Source organism: Protomyctophum parallelum (genome assembly GCF_964188405.1).
Source record: "Protomyctophum parallelum genome assembly, chromosome: 3".
In the NCBI taxonomy this organism is placed as follows: Eukaryota; Metazoa; Chordata; class Actinopteri; order Myctophiformes; family Myctophidae; genus Protomyctophum; species Protomyctophum parallelum.
In genome coordinates, this window is record NC_139698.1 from 54,662,480 (window position 1) to 54,684,031 (window position 21,552).

At 43.5% G+C, this 21,552-nt stretch overlaps 1 protein-coding gene across 1 annotated transcript in view; it reads left to right on the plus strand.

The window, feature by feature from the left end:
* Window positions 1-10,603: 10,603 nt before the first annotated feature.
* The window catches only part of LOC310856757 (uncharacterized protein), a gene marked incomplete at its 5' end in the record, with an annotated part of 46,083 nt that continues 35,134 nt past the window's right edge, over window positions 10,604-21,552 (plus strand). Inside the window, one exon of the mRNA XM_083762232.1 lies at window positions 10,604-10,703. Within this exon, the coding sequence (XP_083618358.1) occupies window positions 10,604-10,703 (100 nt within the window). The remainder of the gene's footprint in view (window positions 10,704-21,552) is intronic.

The following is a 21,552-nucleotide window of genomic DNA, read 5'->3' on the forward strand; positions in this document are numbered from 1 at the left end:
ATTTCCACAACAATAAACATTGCATATTTTGGACATAGTTCGAAAGGTGATTAATCATGATTAAATTAATTTTGAAGCTGTGATTAATCTGATTAAAATTTTTAATCATTTGACAGCCCTAATATATATATATATATAGTTTATATGTATAGTCTCATAATATAGATATTCCACTGTTACTTTCTTAGCTTACGCATGTTTCATGATAAATGCTTTTTTGTGATGTATTCCCATGCTTTTTGTTCTTGCTTAATGTAAATCGCTCTGGATTAAGAGCGTCTGCTAAATGCCTAAATTGTAAATTGTAATACTACAGGAGACATTTATACTACATTGTGTGTTGACTAGTGAGATGCAACCTAGGAGACATTTATACTTCATTGTGTGTTGACTAGTGAGATGCTTCCTAGGATACATTTATACTGCATTGTGTGTTGACTAGTGAGGTGCACCCTAGGAGACATTTATACTGCATTGTGTGTTGACTAGTGAGATGCAACCTAGGAGACATTTATACTGCATGGTGTGTTGACTAGTGAGGTGCACCCTAGGAGACATTTATACTGCATTGTGTGTTGACTAGTGAGGCCTAGGAGACATTTATACTGCATTGTGTGTTGACTAGTGAGATGCAACCTAGGAGACATTTATACTGCATGGCAGATCTACAAGGTCATATAAAATATAAAAGCTCTGAAATTATAATTACACACGACCAAAACAGGGACGCCAGCATGAGCTTGTAGATCGGCTTAGGACGAGGACGGAAGAGAAAAACTGCACCAGAGGCTGACTTGGCTGTTCCTCTGAGCTTCACCATAAATCCGACTGAACATTTCTGAACATCTGTTGTGGATGATTAGCTCCATGGCTAGTGGAGTTTGACCGGAGGAGAAAAAAAAAGAAAAAAAAAGGAACCAGTGTGTTTGGTTGGTGGTTGTGTGTGTGTGTGTGTGTGTGTGTGTGTGTGTGTGTGTGTGTGTGTGTGTGTGTGTGTGTGTGTGTGTGTGTGTGTGTGTGTGTGTGTGTGTGTGTGTGTGTGTGTGTGCGCGCGTGCATTTTGAGTGACTATGTGCGTACATTGCCTGAATGAAGAATACGGATGCTGCGTACATTTCTATTTTCTTTCTTTATTTATTTTTGTCAGAGTAATTTGGAGGTGGAGCACTTGAATAAGTCCTGCAATGTTGTTACGATCGTTAATATACTTGCTCAAGTCTCATGGGAATGCTCAAAATGTAATCTCTTCAAGGTCACGAAAAACATTTAGCCCCTATTCACTTTTGGTGACTTCTTGTGTTATTTGCTTTCCTTTTTTGTTTTTGTGGGAAGCAATGACATGTGTGGCCACTGCTGGCCAGTGAAATGGGTTGCTGTGATTCTGAATTACAAAAAAATATATGCAGGATTTTAAATGGCCTCTATTTGTGCCACAAATAGACAATAACATCGTCAGTGTTAAGCTATCCATTTATAACTCAAGGAATGTACAAATGTAACCAAAAAGGACCCTTTTGTAGCCTACACTTTCTGAGTTGTTGACACTGGGGATTTTACCGTGCAGTTTTGAGCACACCCCAGATAAGAAGACGGCCTGTCACAAAACAGTCATATCTAGGGATCTCAAAACCTACTCTAGTGAGGCCTTTAACCTTGAACTGGAGAGTCTGGATTGGTCCGATGTGCTCAGGAGCTCACTAGTTGAAGAAGCATGGCTTGGCTTTAAAACCAAATTCACATCAGTACTAAACATCATGGCTCCTTTGAGAACCATCAGGGTCAAAACCCGCTCGGAGCCATGGATGAATTCGGACATACTGACTGCAATGAAAGCCAGAGACAACAAATGCTCTGAACTTCTTAAATGCAAGTCCATGCTAGCCAAGCGCTTCGACAGTAATCTCCAAACCAAACTGTGCAACCTAAAAACCCAGTGTAACAAGCTAAGAAACGGTGTAATTGCCATGACCAAATCTGCCAAATGTAACTTTATCAATGATAAAGCAGAGGAAATCAAAAACAATCCTCGGGAACTCTGGAAGTTACTAAACAACCAACTAGGCTGTGGTCAGAAACTAAAAACCAGGTTTACTAACATAAACATCAAATCGAATAACACCCTCATCACTGACAAGCTTGATGTAGCCAACCACCTGAACATCTTCTTTACAAACATTGCAACAAAGCTGGTTAGCAAACTGCCCTCCCACTCTGGGCGTTTTGGTGTAGAGCAAATCAAAGCCTTCTACAAAAACCTTGGTGTTTGTAAAGATGATTTCAAAATGGCAATGGTAACAACCGAGGAGGTACTTAAAAAACTGAGTGCCCTCCAACCCCACAAGGCCACTGGCCATGACAATATCCCCTCCAAATTTCTCAGAGACTCAGCCTTTTCCATAGCTCCAGTCATCACCCACATAGTTAACCTCTCCATCAAACAGGGACAGGTCCCCCAAGATTTTAAACTGGCCAAAGTAACCCCCTTGTACAAAAAAGGGAGTAAATTAGAACCCGGCAACTACCGCCCTATTTCTATTCTAAGCTCCATCTCGAAAGTGATGGAAAAAATAGTCTATGAACAGGTTGAAAAGTATCTTGCCACTAATAAATTGCTGTACGAGTTCCAATCTGGTTTCAGAACATCCCACTCCACTGACACATGCCTCCTCTATTTGAGCGACCACATCAAACACGAGGTGGACGCTGGAAAATACTGCGGCATGGTCATGCTGGACCTCCAAAAGGCTTTTGACACCGTGAACCACTCCATACTGGTTAACAAGCTTAAAGCAATTGGTTTTGATAGCACATCAGTGAGCTGGATGCAATCCTACCTGGAGGGGAGAGAACAGATGGTGGAGGTGAACGGAACACTGTCCCCTCCCCTCCCAGTGAGCTGTGGCGTCCCACAAGGAAGCATACTAGGGCCTTTACTGTTCCTAATATATGTTAACGACATGACTTCAGCTTGTGACTGCAACTTGTTCCTGTTCGCAGATGACTCAGCACTGCTGGTCTCGGACAGGAACAAACTGCAGGTTGAAAAGACCCTCAGCTCTGAACTCGGTAGAATCTGCACCTGGCTCGCTGATAACAAACTATCCTTACACCTGGGAAAAACTGAATCCATCCTCTTCGGATCAAATAGTAATCTCAGCAAGGCAGATGGCTTCTTGGTTAGAGTGGGTGACAATATTATCACACGAAAAGATCAAATTACCTACCTAGGTTCCATCCTGGAGGCCAATCTTTCCGGTGATAAGATGGCCACCAACGTAATAAAAAAAGTCAATCAAAGTGTCAGGAACACCTCTGTATTTGGACCCGTATGCAGAAATCCAGGCAACAACGTCTTGCACTCAAGCACTTTTATTTGTAACTTAGAAAACCCTCCCAGGGCATACATAACAGAAAGACCCACTCTTGGGCACACAGTGTTATAATTGAGCAACCTAACCAATAACACAGAGTCCCTAATATACCTCCATGCTCATTAACAAAAGTCTCTTCAGCTTAGAAGCACAGGTGGACACAGTCTCACAATCAGCCAATCAGGGGAAGGGAGGCAACAGAGGGGCAAAGGTAGGGACGGCGGTCCAGGCGTGGTACGTCCTAGGACAGGACGTGACAGCACCCCCTCCTCAAAGGCCCGCTCCCCAGGGACCGAGAACGAACAGGGGGGGCAGAACCAGCCCGGAGACCAGAGTCCGGGACCCTCGTGGGGGGGGGAGGGGGGGTAAAAGGCAGGGAACTTTGCCTGGCGCCGGTTAACCAGACCACGGGGCCCAGCAGACATGACCGGATGGCACCCCCGACAACGGCCGCATGACAGGAACCCCCCTGGCATCGACCACGGCGAAGGTGGGAGTCGTCCTGCCACCGACATGAGCCGGGAGCCCACCGGACAGAGGAAGGGGAGAGCAGAGGGGAAAGGCCGTGTCCAGCATCGGGGCCAGGGAGAAGGGAGGACGAGGGGGACCGGGGGGGAGGGGATTGGGGGGCGGTGAGTCCTCGACGACTGGAAGCAGGCTGCCGAGTGCGGACCCCCCTCAGTCAAGACACGGAGGACGAGGCGAGGACCGCCACTCCCGAACGAAGACCCCAGCAGCCTGTCAGCATCTCGTCATCGCCGACCCCGGGGGGGGGGGGGGGGGAGGAACACTAAACAGCAAGCAGCACAAACAACCACGCCAGCAACACACACTCGGGAACCCATCCAAAACACACACACACACCAGTCACAAAATCAGATGGGAAGGAACACACAGTATAGTGAGAGACTGCACCACAAGGCAAAACAAAAACTCAAAAAAGGAAGAAATCATCTACAACTGCATGGGCTAGACCCTCTCTCTCTTAGGGCAAGCAACAAAAAAATGACCAATTTGGGCACAAAACAAACAAAGTTTATCCTTCATTCTCCTCTCTTTCTCACCGGGAGACAGCTTGAAGCTCCCCAGCTGCATCGGTTCACTGGGCGCAGACGATTCAGCCGCTGACGTCATCAGAGCATCTCGGGGGTCTTCGGTAACACTCGGCATCTCCCGGCGTCGTTCAGCAGGCCACGGTGGACGATACCAGTCTCTCTCTCTCCCGCGTTCATGGATGCGATTGTCCACTTGGATAGCCAGCGATACCAAAGAGTCCAGGCCCTCTTGCAACTCCCGAGACACCAGCTCGTCCTTTACAGCATCAGAGAGTCCCGAAAGAAATGTCGGAATCAATGCCGCCTCCGTCCAGGCGCTCTCTGCTGCTAACACACAGAACTCGATAGCGTAGTCAGCCACACTGTTGCGCCCTTGCTGTAGATTAAGCAGTCATGTAGCCGCGTCTCTGCCACGAACTCGTCGGTCGAATATCCTCTTCATTTCCTCGACGAACAGATCATAATCACCGCACAGAGGTGACTGTCTCTCAATCAAGGCGTTAGCCCAGGCAAGGGCTTGGCCCGATAACAATGTGATCATGTAGGCTACCTTGGCACCATCCGTAGTGAAAGCAGATGGCTGTAGAAGAAAAACCAAGGAGCACTGCGTCAGAAACCCACGGCAATCCGCTCCCCCATTAAACCTCTCTGGGTGCGGGACGCGCAGCTCTGTGGGTGTTACGATGGGGGGGAGGCCCGCCGCGGCCTGTCCAACCTGGACCCCACGGGGAGGGGGGGGGGAGCGACGGTGAGGTTTTGAACAGCGGCGACAAGCTGAGCGAGGCGATCATTCATCTCACCCAGAATATTCTCATGTTGGCCCAAAAGCTGTCCTTGTAGCGCCACCGCGCCTTGTAACTGAGTGAATTCCGCTGGGTCCATCTTATGGCTCAATTATACTGTCAGGAACACCTCTGTATTTGGACCCGTATGCAGAAATCCAGGCAACAACGTCTTGGACTCAAGCACTTTTATTTGAAACTTAGAAAACCCTCCCAGGGCATACATAACAGAAAGACCCACTCTTGGGCACACAGTGTTATAATTGAGCAACCTAACCAATACCACAGAGTCCCTAATATACCTCCATGCTCATTAACAAAAGTCTCTTCAGCTTAGAAGCACAGGTGGACACAGTCTTACAATCAGCCAATCAGGGGAAGGGAGGCAACAGAGGGGCAAAGGTAGGGACGGCGGTCCAGGCGTGGTACGTCCTAGGAAAGGACGTGACACAAAGAACAAGATTCCTTTACAGGATCTCCTCACTGGTCAGCAAAAACACCTTGAAGACCTTAACAGGAGCCCTCGTACAAGGTTTCTTTGACTATGCATCCACCTCTTGGTACCACAGCACCTCAAAGGCCCTTAAAACAAGGCTCCAGACCTCCCAAAACAAACTGGTCAGGCTCCTACTTGGCCTCACCCCCCGAACCCACCTCACCCCTGCCCACTTTGACAGGCTGGGATGGCTTAGGGTCGACGACAGAGTACAGCATCTTGCAATGGGTCTGGTCCACAAGATTCGATACACCACCAAGATACCCATGTACCTGTCTAAATACTTCCTTAATGTAAACGAAGTCCACACCCACAACACCAGAGGGAGTGCAACAAACCATGTACAACCCAGATTCGGCACAAACAAGGGACTAAATTCTTTTCGCTCCTATGCCACCAAAATGTGGAACGCCCTACCAACAGTCATTAAGACATGTGAATCCCTTGACTCCTTCAAAACCGCTCTCAAAGGGCACCTACGGATGGCTGCAATTCGAAACTGGCCTCTGTAAAATCTGAATCCCCCCCCCACCCCATTTCCCCTCACTGTATATGTATCTTTTCCCTTTTTGCTTCCTATATGATGAATTCCTGTTCTGTTCTTTAGCTACATAGAAGTGTCTATTTGTATGTCTCTAAATGTTTTGATGAATTGAACAATGTGGACCCTGTTGTAAACAAGTGTAATGCTTAATTGGGTCGTCCACTCACAGTTGACAGTCTTTGTATTGAGTTTGTGCTTAAAATGTACTGTAAATTCTACAAACTGTTAATAAATATTTCAATCAATCAAAAGCCTTATGGCTCATTATTGCGGGACCACATAACATCACGTGTACTCATACCTCAAATCGCCTCTGATTGGTCAAAGTTCAGGAAGGTAAACGCTTCTCTTGCCTCCCGCGGCGGTGAAGTGCAGCTTCAGAGTCCCGCCTCCTCCTCCTCCACAGTGAAATCCAACACCTATGACATCACATGTGTGGTCTTGGCTCCTCCCAGGCAGTGCCTGCAACACGGCTCAGTGTGTGAAAAAGCAGTGCCACTGAAGGATCCCACACCACATTACTCCCTTTGCCACAGCTGGAGAGTGGAGACATATCGCTGGTGAGACGCAAGGCAATTCCTCCCATTTAACGAAACATTGTCAATGGAATAACTGAGGAGGACAACAGGGAAACCACATTCCTGATTTACTTTATTTTTTTCTTCTTCCAAGAGACCTCTATCATCAAGGATAATTTTACTTGGGATTCTGTTGGATTGGCTTGGATTCTTTTGGAATTGGATTTTTTTTCTGTCTTTCTCTGGCTCTCAGGAATAACTGATTAAAGATAAAGGGAAAAAAGGATTTATTTGTAAAGGACCAAATTTACATGCATGGGTAAGTGTGACATTTGTGCCCACAGCATGGTAGTAGCATGGTAATGATGAAACAACCAACAAAGGATTAGTTCTAAACGAAAGTAGAAAGCCAATTCTGTACAGTTGTTTTTTTCCCTTAAGTCTTAACTGGCTTAGCCTTCATCTCCAGCAAAATGAAAGTTAACTTACCTCTTGTGAACAAAAACAAAGTAACTTGATGTGATACACTTCAATAGAGAGGTCTTTTCTTACTATTATTTTGTCCTGTTGCCTTTTGTCCTTGTTCACTCTTGCTTGTTAAGCCAAAACAATAGTTTAACCTTGTCTTGGCTTAACTCTATTGGTAGCCCTACAAGCATAACCCAATGGTACTGAAGTTTCTGACATTTTTGAGACCCAGACCATGGGGTCCTATATTTGCACTAAAGTTGACCCACACTACCACTACTTCTCAAACTTTTCTCTTTAGTGTGTTGTTCTTTTGTTGTGTTGTTTTGTTTGTTCGCTTTTCTCTCTGGAACCTTCATGGTGCTATCGTTTTAACTCAAAGAAAAGAGATATATTGTTCCTTACCATATAGCTTTGCTTTAAAAAACATTCGATTACACAGATGGCCGTGGGCAACAGCATGTGAATGAGAAATGTTGTGCAATTTATTTGGTTGCATGGTCAGGCTTTTCAGGGTGCAATTTTCTTCGCCCTTAGAGAGTGCAGTTCTGACCGTAAGTTCAGTTATCTTATGAAGCCATTCTAATGCCATGTCATATAAATGCTGGTCTACAACTAATAAAATATATTTTTTCTATTCAGTGTAATAAGTAAGCTGTCAGTTTACTAGAAGTATATCTTCTCCGTTCATGGGCTGTGTAAGCCATAATTAACTTAGACCTAAATAATACATTAACCCAGCTCTCAATTATAAATCTTATGAAAGAGTATCAAGCTGGCAGTTTAGACAGTGAAGGAGTTAATGTGCCCCACGTGGCCCACTCCTTCCCATCCTAAATCTCATAAAAAGATAAAATAGTGCTGCTTTTGTGATTTTGGTTTAAGACAGCCTTCACTGGAGAGTGTCGGCCTGTGTTCAGACAGTGTAGCCATCCTGTTCGTTAATAGCTTGGTTAATCATGGTTAATTTGTCCACACCTGCAACCACTTTACCAACCAACTAGCCCCTTTCGGGACCCTACGTAAAACTTTTTTGATATTTTGTTTAGTTTTACGTTGGGTCCCTGCTCGCTAGTGTATTTTCGTATGGAAATTCCTAAATGCGGATGTGGAGATTCTCTCTAAAACGCCTCCCCGCGGCATGTGACGCCATTATTTTCCTTGAGTTATTCTGAATTCGGTAACTTTAAGTAGCTATACATCCCGGTGCGAATATCTCCTGTGGCGCGGAAGCCGTTAAGTATTTTTAATCTTTGTTTGACCGATTTGGTCGCTTTATTTCTTCTTGTTTGTTTACCGTTTATTGTACCGCCTCCCGGTGTGCGGTTGGCTTGTGAGGCTACGTCCCTGCCTCTGATCTGCTGTGTCATAGCTATAGCGCCACTAGCTAGCCAGATAGGCGGTACAATGAGGTGTCAATAAACAAGAAGAATCCAAGCTTCCAAATCGGGCAAACATATATTAAAAATACTTAACGGCTTCCGCGCCACAGGAGATATTCGCACCGGGATGTATAGCTACTTAAAGTTACCGAATTCAGAATAACTCAAGGAAAATAATGGCGTCACATGCCGCGGGGAGGCGTTTTAACATGTAAACAGAGCCAGTAAATGTTTTAATCAGGTGGCATGGACGACGAGGAACAGGACCCAATGCACTGGGTCGAACAAATGTCAGAAACTTCAGTAGCATTTGGGTTCTGCTTGGAGGGCTACCAACCAACCATATCTCCCTCGGTAGAGGTATGTTGTGTGCGTGCTAAGTGCTGCATGTTGTCATTTGGTGAGATCACAGCACTTTGCATGATTTGAGCCCATCTGGAAGGCAGTGTTTCAATATCCTAATGGTGAACATTGCGTGGGCGTTGGTCCCCGGGGACTCCGTCTCGGCCTCTCGAGAGGTCCCCTTGTTTTTGTGGCAATCTCTTTTGTAATGATGACGCGTTGGTTGGTGTCATTCCTCTGTCCTGACCTCACCTTATATTCCAGTATTATTTATTTTGTATCAGCGTAGGCCTACCACACATTTGCTTCCTAACGCAAATGTGTGCCACTTTTCTTTTTCTCTGCCCCAAGCAATGTTTTTGTTATGGGCACTGGGCGTGCTCACGTTCAGAGACGACACAAATATATTCACCTCTGCAGATCTGTTCTCTCATATTTAGCAGAGCATTGCATTTTTGGTTATGACTTGGTTATCAAATGTCTTGCTTTTTCTATTTTTTTATATATATATATATATATATATATATATATATATGTGTGTTTTTGATAGTTTTGAGTGTTTTTATAGTGTTGTGACAAGTTACTAAGTAACGAGTTACCTTACGTAACGGAACTGCTTTTTGTGGTCTCTCTTCTTTCCCATTCAGTAATGCCATTCCATTATAGTTACTGTGTTTTCAATGGGTGAGTTACCCACGTTACGTAATGTGATCATCAAAGTCATCATAACGATGATGATTGGTCAACATAGGGTAACATTCCAGGGTAAGCCAATCATACACAGAGTTGGGCGGGTAAGGTGGAACGCCTCTATAACTCTATGGAAAGCCTTAAGGTGGAAAGTCTGGTGACGCACGGTTAGGACACTCAGGAAAAGGGGGAGAGAGATGGGGAGTGGCACGCGGCAAAGGCCATCGGGCTCGGGAGTCGAACCCGTGGCATACCGTTTAGCTGGCTTGGCAGCCTAGGTGCCTAGACGGTTGAGCTAACCGTCCGGGTGAAATATCTTGCTTTTGATTGTTGTTATGATGCGTACCTTCTTTTATATATATATATAGTTTTTTTATCTCACAATTTTTGGAACCCATTTTTCACCCATTGCCAATTGCCTAAACTATATTCCTGGGTGCTACTCTCCACTCTGCCAATGCTTCCTTCAAGGCATGAGGAGTGAGCAGGCCGCTTCTTACCACCTGCCAGGGGGGAGATGTAGTGAGTAGAAATAACTCTATAAAAAAAAAAGATGCTATACTTACTATGCAGAATATATCTTGGTTGTTCACTTACATAATATTTAGATATGGATATATTCTGTGTGCTTGTCCAGTATGTCATTTAGTTAGGTCTAGATGTTGTTTAGACAATCTCTTCTCAAACATTTTCATAAAGGAACCCCAATGTATTTGGCTGCGGACGGACCCCTATTCTAAAGTATATTGTGCCTGTGCCCCATATAAAAAGATCCCTCTTTGGGAGCCAGTGGTTTTTTAGACTACTATTAGAATTTCCTAAATGCATAAATTGTGAATTGTTATCCTAATATACTGTATATTTTCCCCCCTTCTGTTTTCTCTTCCTAGGTGTTCGTGTGCCATTGGGAAGTGTCTAGTTGGGGGGGCGGGAGGAAGCAGTGCCAACCCGGAACATGGTGCCTAACATTCACCTGTCAGTGCCCCTCCTGCCCAGAGGGGCGGCGCCGTTCCTACTTCTACTCAGCTACATGGTGTTCTCCTCTCAGGCTGACAGTAAGTAAATGACAACTCCTCCATTCATATTTCAGTGGCATTACCGTTGCTCATTGGTTTTATCTACCGAATTATTTTGAGTAACGAATGATAATATAGTAGATAGTGTGGTTTGTCAGACTTCATTTGAAAATAACTTGTCATACATGCATATTTTATGACCAGTTACAAGACTACAGAATATCCCTTGCTGCAGATGCTCTCCTCTAAGTGCCTGTCATTTTTGTATAGCTATTATTAGCTACATTGTTGGATATTTAGGGAGCAAAGAAAGAACTCATGCTGTTCAGTTTCCCACTCACTTTTAGCACTGCAATATCCGATATGAAAATATATAGTGAATGTTTTTTTTTTAACCCGAGATGCAGAATTTCTAGTGAAAAGACGAATTTGGGGAATGCAGTGAAGCGCTCTCATTGGCCCCTGTGCCCCGCTGTCGATCTGAATGAAGGTTGCAACTGCAAGACGGCACTCGGAAAAAGATGTGTCACTGTTGCTGGGGTCGCGGTTGCAAGGCAGCACCCTTCCGAAGACGGGGTCAGGGACAAAATTAATTCACACATGACCTCAGCTACGGCGCTGTCACAGGGTCACTGTAATAGCAAAGCCACAGATAAAGTGCCTGTGGATGCCAGTTAAGCCAGAAGCTGTCTGTTGCCCCCTTTATGTCAGAAAATGTAGGGGGGCGGGTCTCCACGGAAGTACTAATCTAGGGGAGGATAACAAATGAGGTTACTGGGGTCGAACAGGGTCACGGGGTGACTGATGTGGACATTGACGGCTCCAAATTTTGCCGGCCCTGAAGTCAAAGGTCAACAATCAAAATCCAGTGGGGGAGATATGGGAACTTGTTTAAGAGGATTAATCGCTGTAGGGCTCAGCGATAGTCCAGTACCTGCCTGTAGACCCTATCGCAATTTGGTGTTGGGGGAATTTCTCACTTGAACTGAGTCAATGGGTCCCTAGACATGAAAAATCAACGAGGTGCTTGTCCGCCATAGTGCCACGAATGGCGCAATGGCCACATCAAAAATGGCCACCATCGGCTATGATGAAAATCCAACCTTTTTGTTTTTTGTGTTTAAGCACATGTAAAACATTAATTTTGACTAATTGTGGTGTGTGGAATTCATTTCTGATATTGTTTTGATGATTTGGGGTGATTTTGACCTTGAAAGGTCATAGTCAAGGTCATTTTGCTATTCCACAGACCTTGGCCATAACTTGTCCATTTTTAGGAGTAAGAACAGGTCTATTTCAACTAAATCTGACTCTTAAAATTAATTTCTGATATTGTTTTTACCATTAGGGATCATCCTGTCATTGAATTATTGATGTTAATGTCATTTTTTAATAATTTGATTATGATTCTTTAGTCGCTTTTATTATATATTTTCATGATTTGTTTTCTTTACATAAACAAAATACATGGGCATGAGAAAAACAACAACAGCACCATATGTGCTGTGTGAATAAGCCCATTGTACAAAAGACTCTGTCCATGGCCCAAATGAGCCAATTCATTGCTATGGCAACCCCATAGTGGAGGTAAGTCAATATATCATAAGAATCGTTCACTTGATGGTACAAGCACCAAATTTGGTACACAAGTGCTTCAGAACCTACTCTCTCAGAAAAGTACGATGTCCACTTGAAAAAACTAAATGGCCACCATTTTTCAAGATGGCCGCCAAATGAAAAGGGCCTTTTGTGGCGGTTCTGGACAACCGTGGGTCCGACCAACTCGAGACCGGGCACTGCACTCCCTGTGGGTGTGTGGAACGTGTATGTCGAATTTGAAGTGGGGCGAACAGTTCTTGAGTTACGTGGATTACAGACGTACAGACACACACACAATTTGTGCAATTAGCAGATCATTGGAACGGTTGTTCGCTTGGTGATACAAGCGTGACATTTGCCGTGAACATTCCTTTGGTCAACTCTTTAACTTTTTAAACTGAGCCATCCAAAAATCCAATATGGCGGTGATATTTCAAGATGGCCACCAAAATTAGACTGGTTTTGCATTTCTGCATATATTTGGCTATACCTTTGTGATGTACTGAATAGTGATCGACCGATATGGTTTTTGGCCGATATATCCGATCACCGATTAGTGGACAATCAAAAAGCCGATAGCCGATTGTTGGTGCAAGAAGCACCAACATCGTTTCAGTAACACTTCCCCCTCCATCAATTGCAGCACATGTACTGTAGCAGCATATATAATTTTCAATATCTATCTATCGATCTATCTATGAATGCACCAAGTGTGTGTGTGTGTGTGTGTGTGTGTGTGTGTGTGTGTGTAATTGTCCAGAACCGCGCCAAAAAGGCCTCTGCCCGGGCTCTGGACCGGGCCCATGCCCAGTGTCCATATATGGATCTGGCCTGTTCTGACCTCACAGCACTCCATATTTGGACCTGACACAAGACAGAACTCCACAAGCTGGCTGCATATACTCCCTATTTGGGCATGCCTTACAAAGAACTCCATATATGGGCATAAAAGGGAGACAGACATAATATCTGGGTGGGGCATTCATTTATACAACTTTCATCGTACCAAGTAGGTCAGTGCCCAATGGGCTGTAGAGGCCCTACGGGCACCGTTCTATAGTTTATCAAAACCGGATTTTCAATGAAAGTGGTTGTTTCACCATGTTTGCGCATTCATGAGAAATATAGTAATCGGTCGTTTCTTTCCGATTATTTGTTTTTAGCACCGATACCGATATTAATTAAAATCATGAATATCGAAGCCGATAATCGGTCTATCACTAGTACTGAACCATACTGTATAATACTGTACGGCACTGTAGGGCACCATACTGTACCATACCGTACCGTACCTTACTGTATGGTATCATACTGTACAATACTGTACTGTACTGTACCGTACTGCATGGTACCATACTGTACCATACTGTACCTTACTGTATGGTATCATACTGTACCTTACTGTACTGTACGGCATCATACTGTACTGTACCATACTTTATGGTATCATACTGTACCATGCCGTACTGCACGTTACTGTACCGTACTGTACTTTACCGTAGTGTACTGTACAGTACCGTGTGTGTGTGTGTGTGTGCGCACGCACAGGGAAAAGGGGAGGACCCTTTTGGTTTTGTTTTCTGCATCTTCCTCTGTGACCTGCCACCTTCATGTCATCTCTCACAGCATCCTTAAACCTCGTCTTTGGCCATCCTCTTACCTGGCAGCTACATCTTCAGCATCCTTCTCCCAATGTACCCTCATCCCTCCTTTTCACATCACATGTCTAAACCATCTCAACCTCACCTCTCTTGCTTTATCCCCAAACCTTCTAACCTGGGCTGATCCTCTAATTTAGTCATTTCTGATCAAGTCCTTCCTTTTCACTCCTAATGAGAACCATAGCATCCTTAATTCTGCCACCTCCAGCTGTGCCTCCTTTTCATCAGTGCCACCGTTTCCAACCGTACGGCATGGCTGGTCTCACTACCATCGTATACATCTTCCCTCTCACTGGTAGCCTTCTGTCACAAATAACTCCTGACACATATGTCCCATATTCTCAATACACTGGCTTCACTTGCTAGAACATTTCCATCTCTATACTCACCTTAACCTGTTACACTACTGTCGACTGTCTGGTCAATTGGTACAAATAATTTTCTCCCTCCCTCACCATCTCTCTTTGCACTTACTGTACATCTCATATACTTTATCTTAGCCCTGACCACTTCTTAGCCCACACCACCTGACATCACATCTCTCTCTTCTTACCCATCATCTAAAAAAAAACCCAATGGGCATTGCCCATTGACATATATTCAAGTCTGTGTGTGTCTGTACATCTGTAATCCACGTAACCCGAGAACCGTTTGCCCCACCGACTTCACCGAATTCGACACACACGTTCCACACACCCACAGGGAGTGCAGTGCCCGGTCTCGAGTTGGTCGGACCCACGGTTGTCCAGAACCGCCACAAAAGGCCCTTTTCATTTGGCGGCCATCTTGAAAAATGGTGGCCATTTAGTTTTTTCAAGTGGACATCGTACTTTTCTGAGAGAGTAGGTTCTGAAGCACTTGTGTACCAAATGTGGTGCTTGTACCATCAAGTGAACGATTCTTATGATATATTGACTTACCTCCACTATGGGGTTGCCATAGCAATGAATTGGCTCATTTGGGCCATGGACAGAGTCTTTTGTACAATGGGCTTATTCACACAGCACATATGGTGCTGTTGTTGTTTTTCTCATGCCCATGTATTTTGTTTATGTAAAGAAAACAAATCATGAAAATATATAATAAAAGCGAATCGAATTATTGAAAAATGACATTAACATCAATAATTCAATGACAGGATGATCCCTAATGGTCAAAACAATATCAGAAATTAATTTTAAGAGTCAGATTTAGTTGAAATAGACTTATTGTTCCTGTTCTTACTCCTAAAAATGGACAAGTTATGGCCAAGGTCTGTGGAATAGCAAAATGACCTTGACTATGACCTTTCAAGGTCAAAATCACCCCAAATCATCAAAACAACATCAGAAATGAATTCCACACACCACAATTAGTCAAAATGAATGTATTACATGTGCTTAAACACTAAAAAACAAAAAGGTTGGATTTTCATCATAGCCAATGGCGGCCATTTTTTATGTGGCCATTGCGCCATTCGTGGCACTATGGCGGACAAGCACCTCGTTGATTTTTCATGTCTAGGGACCCATTGACTCAGTTCAAGTGAGAAATTCCCCCAACACCAAATTGCGATAGGGTCTACAGGCAGGTACTGGACTACGAGGGACATTGTATCCCTATGCTACATTGATCCCCTTTAAAACGCTTTCTACAAACCAAGGGATAGCATTTATGCATTGCTGCTGCTGGTCCATGTGTTTAGTCTCACATGGTCTGATATCATCTATTCCAGCGACTGAGTAGTGTTGATTTTGACAGCAAATTTTGATTTTGTTTAGTTTAGTCGTAGTCTTTTGAATAAAATGTAATTAGTTTTAGTCACATTTTAGCCATTTAAAAGATTTTAGTTTTATTCTAGTTTTCGTCGACTAAATATCATACAATATTAGTCGACTAAATCTACAGTTGATTTTGTCGACAAAAAAAAATACACTTGAAAATAGTTTAGTTTAGTTTATTTGCACAATAAAAACAGTACAAAAGGGTAACATCAATAGAAGTGTGAAGTGTGTGCAGGTGAGAAAAGAAACCCAGGGAGGGCTTATATGTGGTTCTCACCAAAGTTAATATACAATTTAACAAATAGTAATATACAAATAGTAAGACAAAGTAATCAAACATAGGTATGGAAAATAACAAAAACAACAAGAAATTCATTATTTACACTTGTGAAGTGTGTGTGTGTGTGTGTGTGTGTGTGTATGTGTGTGTGTGTGTGTGTGTGTGTGTGTGTGTGTGTGTGTATGTGCGCGCGTGTCTGAGTCCGAGTATGTCTGAGTATGCACAATAAGGCTACATTATGTTAGAATCAATTGGAGAGGGTAACTTCAAGAGGCTGGCCCTCAATCTATGTTTAAAGTTACAGAGTGAAGATGCAGAGTTGGCAATAAGTATGTGTGAATTCCAGAGTAAACAACCTCTGACTTTTATGGAGAACTGGCTAAGAGTGGTACGGCTGAAGGGAGGATGAATATTGTGGGAGGTTTAGGTGTCTGCCCCGGGGGAGGTTAGGGTTAGGGTGAGGGAGGAGGTAGGTTGTCGTTCGGACCAATGCTCCGTCGGATGAAAGTACTGCACTCGAATATTGTCGGATTGTCTAGTATTATAATCATGAACTTTTGGTCTTTTTGGTCTTAAAATATTCTTTGAAAGTTATAGGAAGCATATTTGGAAGGTAAGTGCATTTATATATGAAAGAACAGGATTGTAGTATGTTAATGTCATAGATAGACAGTACATTTAGATCCTTAAACAAAGGAGCAGATGGAGCCAAATTGTGAGAAGAGGTAGCTATTCTTACAAATTTCTTTTGAATAATTAATAGTTTGTGTAAATTGGATGGATAAGTACTTGCCCAAACGGTATTGCAATAAATGAGATATGGATAAATCAAACTGTAATAGAGGGTTAAGGGGCAAGCCTGATGAACCAGGCCCCTAATTCTTCTGATGATACCAAATGATCTTGAAACTTTGTTGGTTACTGTATGTATGTGTTCTTTCCAAGACAATTTTTCATCCACCAGGATTCCTAGGAACTTGGTGGATGAAACTTGACTAATTTCAATCCCACCAATAGAGATCTTAGCTCTATGATGACAGTATTTTTTGTTTTTGCTCACAAAAACTATAAAATTAGATTTATTTACATTTAGTGATAACTTATTTGCAAGAAACCATTCGGATAGCATAGCTATGCCAGAATTGGCCTCCTTTATGAGGGATTCACATTTTTTGTGAGTTAAAATCAAATTAGTATCATCAGCAAACAGAATTGGGGTAAAAGATGAGGATACAGCAGCCAGGTCATTGATGTAAACAATAAATAATAAAGGTCCAAGAATAGACCCCTGAGGGACCCCACAAGACAACTTGACTTTGGATGAAGAACAACCATTGGCATATACATATTGTTCACGGTTGGAAACATAACTATTCAGCCATTGTAGTGTTATAACATGAAATCCATATTTATGTAGTTTATCAAGTAATATAGTATAATCAACAGTATCAAAAGCCTTAGAAAGATCTAGGAATATGCCGAGAGCAAATTCATTGTTATTAATGGCTGAGTAGATTTTGTCAACCAGCTGTAAAAGAGCCATATCGGTGGAATGACGTTTCCTAAAACCATTCTGATGCTCATATAAGATATTGTGTTCGTTTAAATGGTTAAACATTCTATTGTAGACCAGTTTCTCCAACATTTTCGAAAAACATGGTAACACTGATATTGGTCGATAATTATTAAAATGTCTACAAGTCTACAAGTCTACTGCAAGACTAGGATGTGTGTGCTTTTAATTTGATGCAACTATTTAAAGCTTCCTCCCTCTTAGCAGGGGAAGGGCCCGGGGGATTCCTAGGTCTCCCTACGGGCATGTTAATGGAACTGTGTGGACAGATGTTAGCAGGGGTTCTGAGAAATCGGGATGATGCTAATGGGGTCTCTCAGGGCGACCGTGGCATTGAAAGCCATTCCAAGAATCCAGCTCAGAATGTGAGCACTCACGCGTGCACACTGCCAGGCACTGCTGAGGACTAATCACAGCAGTGTCATTAGATCAACTTCCCAGGCTTCTCCCTGCATCTGTTATGAAGTCACCTGCTGCCCAATGAGAGTTTATTACAATCCTGCGCAAATCAGATCTTCAGCTCTTGGGGGAAGCCAGGAAGAAAATGTCATTTAAATGTCAGGCATGCTAAGGGTAGTGTGAGGGAGGGTGATAGGTCAGATGAGTGTATGCGTCAGATTGTATCGAAAACTCTTAATATAACACATGCGTGGACAACTAGCCACTGCAGAGCAGCCAATATGTTACTTGTTGGCTTGAGTTCTTTACATGTACCTCATGTACATCACCTAGGGAACAGGAACCTTTCCTCTGTGGTGAGTCTGGTGATAGTGCTGTTGTGATTTTGCAAATTTCTTTGCTTTAATGCAGTAGCTCTCAGTACACGTCTCAAAGCAAAACAACAGCGGCCCGCAAGGAATAATGCTACAAGCGACAAATTAACGCATATATTTGATAACAGGCTGCAGATGAAAGGTGGCCCTAAGGGGCCACCTTAGGGTGTGGTTATTAATCCACTAATCACAATAACGAATGTTATTTGGCCCTCCTAGCTTTCAGTCATTTTTGACAGCATAACAACATCCAAGGAATTCCCGTTGGACCTCCTACAGACTTGACAAGTGCCACCGTGCAACCATAATCGGTGCAATCCAGAACTCTGATTAATCTGCCAACATTATTGACTCAGGCATATTAGCATAAATATAGCCCGCTTTAGACTGCAGATTGTGATGGTAGATTTCTACATGTATTTTCTTTGGATGACAGGCCTGTAGGTGCTGTCTCTACTTGGACGCTAGTGGCTCATGGGGATGAGACCGTGGCTGCAGGATGTTGTTCTGTTATCGCATAGACTTTGCTACCACTGTCACTCCAGCCACACCACGTTAGTATATACACACAGAACCTCAACTCTGCCACCCGCACGTTTGCTTTCACACACACACACACACACACACACACACACACACACACACACACACACACACACACACACACACACACAGTCACGCAATTTAATGTTTTCAATTCAATTCAATTCAGGTCTTTATTGGCATGGGAAAACATACGTTGACATTGCCAAAGCAAAAGTGGAACAATACAATCAAAACAAAATGTATGTATACACACACACACACACGCACGCACGCACGCACGCACACACACACACACACACACACACACACTCATTTCCACCACCCACCACAATAACCCGGCTAACTGTGCATGGCTGTAATGCCTGATGAAACTCTGCTGCAGAGATGTCCTAGAGACTCTCTGTCGCCACCTTACTCGGTCTCTTTATATTATCTCTTCAATTCAATTCAATTCAAAGGGCTTTATTGGCATGAGAAAACATACGTTTACATTGCCAAAGCAGATTATTATTATCTCTTCATGCAACTCTCTCTCTCTCTCTCCGTCTCTACCCCTCTCCCCCCTCCACCCATCGTCAGTGGCATTAGTGATGCCGCCAGGCGTAGGTGGGGTTGGGGTGATTTACCTTACAGCGCATCAAAGGGAAAAACCTCCCCCAACAGCATCAGCCACATCTGACGGTGGTGCTATGTTATGTTAACTAGATATCGATCCCACCCCCCCCCCCCACCCCCCCCCACCCCCCCCCCCCCACACACACACACACACCAAACCACAACAGCAGAAGTACAAGAAAGAAGAAAGGACTCATTCCCCCACCTCCCCCCTAGATTCAGAGATTAAACACAATCTGGCAGGGGTTAGCCAGTAATATGGAAGTTGTCGCACACATCTACACAGCTTGATTTCCCTATGCTATGTGTAACCAAGTGGAGTCTCTAAGTACTCCTAATGTCACAGTAATACTACGCCACTCCCAATTACAGGGTGGGAGACCCGGAATACATAAGGTAAGTGTTCAGTTTGAGTGAACAATAATTGTCGGTTGCTCATGTACATAGAACTTTATTTAGAAAAGTACACAGTATTGGCATTTAATAAAAACATTTACAAATGTCACCAATATAGATTGCAACAGTCTTAATTAGTCAGATCATAACTTGGGTAAATAGCTGTACTGAGATGTACTATTTGATTAATTCCACACACAGTTAGCACAGCAAATCGAAGCCACTCTGAGCCAAAAGTAATTGGCATTAAACACTTTAAACACAGCAAAGATCACTGCAAAATAATATCAAAAGGCTAAAAGCCATAAACACAGCAAAAAGGTCAGTAATCAAGTGCCAGTCTGCAGCATAACCATTAACCAAGTATATGTCTGTCTTTAAGGGTAGCCTATTACAGCCGTTGTTCAAGACGACAATGCGGGACTCGTTTAAAGCCACCTGGGCTATTTCAGTGATAGATCTAATACAAAAGAATAAAACTGTAGCAGCATAGAGTTTAAAAACCAAAACAAAAAGGTAAAAAAGAACAGAGCAAACATTGAATTAGCCTCATTGAATTAGCATCACAATTCATCCTGGGTCTAACGTGCTTGTTCTAGTTGTACTTAATACAATTTGGACATTGCCATCATTAGCATTACACTAGTACTATGAAGTGCATTCAAAGTATTTATGTAGGTTAGCACATACCCTGTTAACAGGTGTCAGGGCAGGTTGTTTGTACAGTGCGCGTTTGCTCGTTCAGAACGCCATCTGTGTAATATAAATGCATCATGAGAACTCACATTGTATACATTACAAAAAGACGTAATGCTGTCGCAATACAGACGTTAAGCCTACCTCTAGTCTAGACTCATGTCACACACACTTGCAGTCTCTCGTTCCAGCTCGTGTGTACCACGCACACACACACAATAGCAGGGCTCTCGTTCACAGCGTCTACCAACGAGAGAAGCATTGACATAAATAACTGGAACACCATTTCTTAGATTCACTGATTGTTTGTGCTGTCGCCGTACGAGGCAAGCCTACCTTTGTTTCTAGCAGTCGGTGTATACCAACACGCCTACAATGACAGGGCTGTCCGCTCTAAGTCAGAGCTCCACCAACGTCTAACAATAGAAGATATAAACGTAAGTACTTGGGAGGTTGTCTACATAAGTCAACCTAGAAACCAGACAGCACTATATTAATTAAAGCTTACCTCGACACGGCGACGCGGACACAAACATGAAGCAGCGCCAGACAGCTTAAACAAAGACGCCGGAAGTGGGCAACCTGGGTAATACGCAGCCTCCCCCTATGCCTGACTAGCTACGTTATATGCTGAGCTGAGGGGGTGGTGCTATGAAACGTATTGGTTCAGTCCCACTGATTACATATGCATATCTGCAACTGTAAATAGGAGAATACAAAAGAATGCATGGCGTGTCATCTTTCTTTGTTCCCACCATGTAAACCCTCAGTGGGGTGAGGCTGAAATGTGCACTCTGTGTTGTTGTTGGAAGTGTAATGGAATCATGGCTGGGCGTGGTGTCCTCTCAAGCACCTGTGTTGTTGTTGTAAAAAGTGAATTTACCTAACAACGACTCAACAGCAACCACCCTGGCCTTGAACCTTCTCACTGTTGTGAAAATACAAGAGAACAACTAAAAAGGGGAAAAACAAGAATGACGAGTCAT